This window comes from Mustela lutreola, chromosome 7 (assembly GCF_030435805.1).
Source record: "Mustela lutreola isolate mMusLut2 chromosome 7, mMusLut2.pri, whole genome shotgun sequence".
Classification (NCBI taxonomy): Eukaryota; Metazoa; Chordata; class Mammalia; order Carnivora; family Mustelidae; genus Mustela; species Mustela lutreola.
This window is the reverse complement of record NC_081296.1, coordinates 153,229,004-153,234,702: the sequence shown is the minus strand read 5'-3', so window position 1 is coordinate 153,234,702 and position 5,699 is coordinate 153,229,004. Positions and strand designations below refer to the sequence as shown.

Here is a 5,699-nt window from a genome sequence, read left to right as displayed (position 1 = left end):
TATTTATGATAAAGTATAATATAAGCAAAATAAATCCATCCTCATTAGAGGAAGGGATCTACATTCCTCATAGCCTGATATTCTGTCCTGTAGATGATTCGGGGTGGGGGCAGCAGATCCTGTTTGGGGAGCACTGACATAGGTCCTGGGCTCAATCTCACCCCGTATATGTTCATGGCCACCTTACAAACACAAGTATACACCCTGGAAAGTTACATAATAAATTTTTTTTTTTCAAAATTGGTCATTAGCACTAAATTAAAGGTATTCACAACTGCGTGGGTCACTGCCTCTCTGTCAGAATACATCCCTAAGCTGAATATATAGCCAGACGACATGCAAATAGGGCCTTCCCTCTTCTGATTTAACCAGCACAGACAAGATCCTGCAGCTGGGAGAGGAGCCCCAGGCCCGGGATACCCAGGTGTTCACTCAGTGATCAGGACAGAATACAGACAACTCACCATGGAATTTGTGCTGGGCTGGGTTTTCCTTCTTGCTCTTTTAAAAGGTAATTTATGAAGAAAAAAGAAATTGAGTATATGAGTGGATATGAGTGAGAGAAACACTGGATATGTGATAGTTTACTGACCAAGCTGTCTTCCATCTGCAGGTGTCCAGGGTGAGGTGCAGCTGGTGGAGTCTGGGGGAGACCTGGTGAAGCCTGGGGGTTCCCTGAGACTCTCCTGTGCAGCCTCTGGATTCACCTTCAGCAACTACTACATGGACTGGGTCCGCCAGGCTCCAGGGAAGGGGCTGCAGTGGGTCGCACGTATTAGCAATACTGGTAGTAGCACAAGCTACGCAGACTCTGTGAAGGGCCAATTCACCATCACCAGAGACAATGGCAAGAACACACTTTATCTGCAGATGAACAGCCTGAGAGTCGAGGACACAGCCGTGTATTACTGTGCAGCAGACACAGTGAGTGGCCTTCAATGTGAGCCAGGACAGAAACCTCCCTGTTGTCACAGGATGTGCTGAGCTGCAGGGGCACTCAGGGCAGCAGAGAGCGCTCAGCATCCACAGGGCAGAGATCAGACCCAGGAGCAGGTGCAGTGGGGTACGACTTCCTTTTGAGATCAGGGATTTCCTCTCCAGACTCTCAGTTGTCCACAAGGATATATTTTTTTTCTTCCATAGCTAATACCTCATGTTCTCCATACAGCCAACCACAAGAATATAACTTTGCCTCCACATAACTGAGATATCACCAGTCTCTGGGGAACTTCCCTTCATCAACCTCTTCTATGTCCCATTTTCATTCTCCACAGAAGTACATGCTGCAGATTCCCATCGTCCTTAAGAAGCACCTGCACAGCCCAGGCTTTCTGCATGCTGCGTGCCTGTTCTCTGCCCTCAGGGGGTACATACTGTCCCCACATGTTTATTAGCTTCCCCCAGGATGACTGCCCAAATCAGTTCTTGACCTTCTGGCTCCATTGTATAATCTGGCTCATTATACATGTGGGTGGACACAGGTGATCAGGAACTGCCTCTCTGTAGGCACCACTCCATTTTCTGGATGGAAAAACAACCCACTTGTTATGAGGGCTCTCAGATTTCCCCAAGAAAGTGGTGGGATGACAACCCAGAGAGGGAAACCCATCCCTGTCCTGCTGGGTCCTGTTCTGGTGGGGAGAGTCCATGAAAGCATCTTTGGTGAATGTGTTTGAGATGTGTTTTTTGGCTTCCAAACAGGGAATCCATGTGAATCCTGAGATCCAGCTGGCAGGTCCCAGATCCTTGCCCACCCTGTGCTATCCCTTGAATATCCATCAGAAACCAACCCCCAACCTCACTCTCTCCTTCTTCTGACTTCTTCCTCAATCTGTCCTGGACCATGAGCCCCATGGAGCTGGAGCCCTGTAACTCTTCCCAGATTTTCACCATGTGCAAGATGGAGAGAGGCTCAATAGTGAATGTCTACCATGATGGCAGAGCCCTAAATTGTGGCTGCAATTGAGATCTATGGCTCAAACCATGATCCAGAATTTAAATATTATATCAACTACTACAGGAGACAATATTGTCACTTCCTCTCATATCCTTGCTTTTGTCCCATCGACTGGCCAGGATTTCCCCTAGAGAATTCATAAATAACTTCTGGGAGGTTTACTCTCTTGATTTCCCATGAAACCAGTACTGAAAACTGCACATCAGAGAAGTCACAGGAATGGGGCCATCTGAGGGAGGTCGGCATGGAATCCATCTTCTGTGTCTGAGGTGAATCTGTGCCCTTGTAGCTGGAGCAGTGTCAGGCCCAGTCCTCACCTCAGCATGAAGCTCCTGGAGATGGCCGGTCCCAAGAAGAGGGAAACTCATTAGGGGTCTTCTGTCTATTGAAAGCTGTCCTGTGTGTATATCTCAGACATTTCACGAATGTCTAAAAACAGCTCCTAATCTAATGTACCTGTCCCCTGTGACTCTCCTTGTGTTGGGTGCACGGGTACAGATGAACCCAGACAAGGAGACCCAGGTGCGCAGCACCGCAAACTCTCTCACTTACCTGTGTCACCACAGAGTTCTCTTGAACATCCTGCTCAAGAATGTTTGGATCAACCAGGAAAGCAAAGAAGAAATTAAACAATTTCAGGAAACAAATGAGGATGAGGACACTTTGATCCAAAAACTATGGGATACAGCAAAGGTGGTCCTAAGGGGGAAATACATAGCCATCCAAGCCTCCCTCAAAAAAAAAAAAAAAAATAGAAAAATCCAGAATATACCAACTGTCTCTACACCTTAAAGAACTGGAGAATCAACAACAAATCAAACCAACTCCACACATAAGAAGGGAAATCATCAAGATTAGAGCTGAGATCAATGAGGTAGAAACCAGAGATACAGTAGAACGTATCAATGAAACTAGAAGCTGGGTTTTTGAAAGAATCAATAATATCAATAAAACATTGGCCACACTAATCCAAAAGAAAAGAGAGAAAGCCCAAATTCATAAAATTATGAATGAAAAGGGGGAGATCACAATGAACACTAAGGAAGTAGAAACAATCATCAGAAGTTATTATCAACAGTTATATGCCAATAAGTTTAGCAACCTAGATGAAATGGATGCATTCCTGGAAAACTATAAACAACCAAAATTCAACCAGGAAGAAATTGACAACCTGAATACACCGATATCTAATAACGAGATTAAAGCAGTGATCAAAAACCTCCCAAAAAACAAGAGCACAGGACCTGACAGATTCCCTCGGGAATTCTACCAAACTTTCAAAGAAGAATAACACATATTCTCCTGAAGCTGTTTCAAAAAATTGAAGCAGAAGGAAAACTTCCAGACTCTTTCTATGAAGCCAGCATTACCCTGATCCCCAAAGCAGGTAAAGACCCTACCACAAAGGAGAATTTCAGACTAATATCACTGATTAATATGGATGCTAAGACTCTCAACAAGATCCTAGCCAACAGGATCCAACAGCACATTAAAAAGATTATCCACCATGATCAGGTGGGATTCATCCCTGGGCTACAAGGATGGTTCAACATTCGCAAATCAATCAATGTGATACAACAAATTAATAGGAGAAGAGAGAAGAACCACATGGTCGTCTCAATTGATGCAGAAAAAGCATTTGACAAAATCCAGCATCCGTTCCTGATTAAAACGCTTCACGAAGTATAGGGATAGAGGAAACATTCCTGAACCTCATCAAATCTATCTATGAAAGACCCACAGAAAATATCATCCTCAATGGGAAAAAGCTTGCAGCCTTCCCATTGAGATCAGGAACACGACAAGGATGCCCACTCTCACCACTCTTGTTCAACATAGTATTAGAAGTCCCAGCAACAGCAATCAGACAACAAAGAGAAATAAAAGGTATCCGAATTAGCAATGAAGAAGTCAAACTCTCTCTCTTCACAGATGACATGATTCATTATATGGAAAACACAAAAGACTCCACCCCCAAACTACTAGAACTCATACAGCAATTCAGTAACATGGCAGGATACAAAGTCTATGTACAGAAAACAGTGGCTTTCTTATAAAGTAACAGTGAAAGTACAAAAAGGGAAATTAGAGAATCGATTCCATTCACTACAGCACCAAGTACCATAAGATACCTGGGAATAAACCTAAAAAAAGAGGTAAAGGATCTGTACTTGAGGAACTACAGAACACTCATGAAAGATATTGAAGACGACACAAAAAGATGGAAGACCATTCCATGCTCTTGGATCGGAAGAATAAACACTGTTAAAATGTCTATACTGCCTAGAGCAATCTATACTTTTAATGCCATTCCGATCAAAATTCCACCAGTATTCTTCAAAGAGCTGGAGCAAATAATCCAAAAATTTGTATGGAATCAGAAGAGACCCCCAATCGCTAAGGAAATGTTGAAAACCAAATTAAAGCTGGGGGCATCACGTTACCTGATTTCAAGCTTAATTACAAAGCTGTGATCACCAAGACAGCATGGTACTGGCATAAAAACAGAGCCATAGACCAGTGGAACAGAGTAGAGAGCCCAGATATGGATCCTCAACTCTATGGTCAATTAATCTTCGACAAAACAGGAAAAAATATACAGTGGAAAAAAGACAGTCTCTTCAGTAAATGGTGCTGGGAAAACTGGACAGATATAAGTAGAAGAATGAAACTCGACCATTCTCTTACACCGTACACAAAGATAAACTCATAATGGATACAAGACTTCAAAGTGTGACAGGAATCCATCAGAATCCTAGAGCAGAACAAAGGCAGTAATCTCTTCGATATCAGCCACAGCAACTTCTCTCAAGATATGTCTCCAAAGGCAAAGGAAACAAAAGCAAAAATAAAGTTTTGGGACTTCATCAAAATCAAAAGCTTCTGCACAGCAAAGGAAACAGTCAAAAAAACAAAGAGGCAACCCACAGAATGGGAGAAGATATTTGCAAAGGAAAGTACAGATAAAAGGTTGATATCCAGGATCTATAATGAATTCCTCAAAGTCAACACACACAAAACAGGCAAACATATCAAAAAATGGGAAGAAGATATGAACAGACACTTCTCCCATCAAGACATACAAATGGCTATCAGATACATGAAAAAATGTTCATCATCACTAGCCCTCAGGGAGATTCAACTTAAAACCACATTGAGATACCACCTTACACCAGTTAGAATGGCCAAAATTAACAAAACAGGAAACAACATGCATTGAAGAGGATGTGGAGAAAGGGGAACCCTCTTCCACTGTTGGTGGGAATGCAAGTTGGTGCAGCCTCTTTGGAGAACAGTGTGGAGATTCCTCAAGAAATTAAAAATAGAACTTCCCTATGACCCTGCCATTGCACTCCTGGGTATTTACCCCAAGGATACAGATGTCGTGAAAAGAAGGGCCATCTGTACCCCAATGTTTATAGCAGCAATGACCACGGTCGCCAAACTGCGGAAAGAACCCAGATGCCCTTCAACGGACGAATGGATACGGAAGATGTGGTCCATATACACTATGGAGTATTATGCCTCCATCAGAAAGGATGAATACCCAACTTTTGTAGCAACATGGATGGAACTGGAAGAGATGATGCTGAGTGAAATAAGTTAAGCAGAGAGAGTCAATTATCATATGGCACTTATGTGTGGAGCATAACAAATATCATGGAGGACAAGGGGTATTAGAGAGGAGAAGGGAGTTGGGGTAAATTGGAAAGGGAGGTGAACCATGAGAGACTATGGACTC

General features: G+C 43.0%; 1 gene segment (V, D, J or C); it reads left to right on the top strand.

Annotated features, from left to right (window-relative positions):
* Positions 1 to 378: 378 nt before the first annotated feature.
* LOC131837279 (immunoglobulin heavy variable 3-74-like) lies at positions 379 to 984 on the top strand. The segment is given in 2 exon segments: positions 379 to 511; positions 614 to 984. Coding segments are annotated over 2 exon segments (417 nt in total).
* The last annotated feature ends 4,715 nt before the right edge of the window (positions 985 to 5,699 follow it).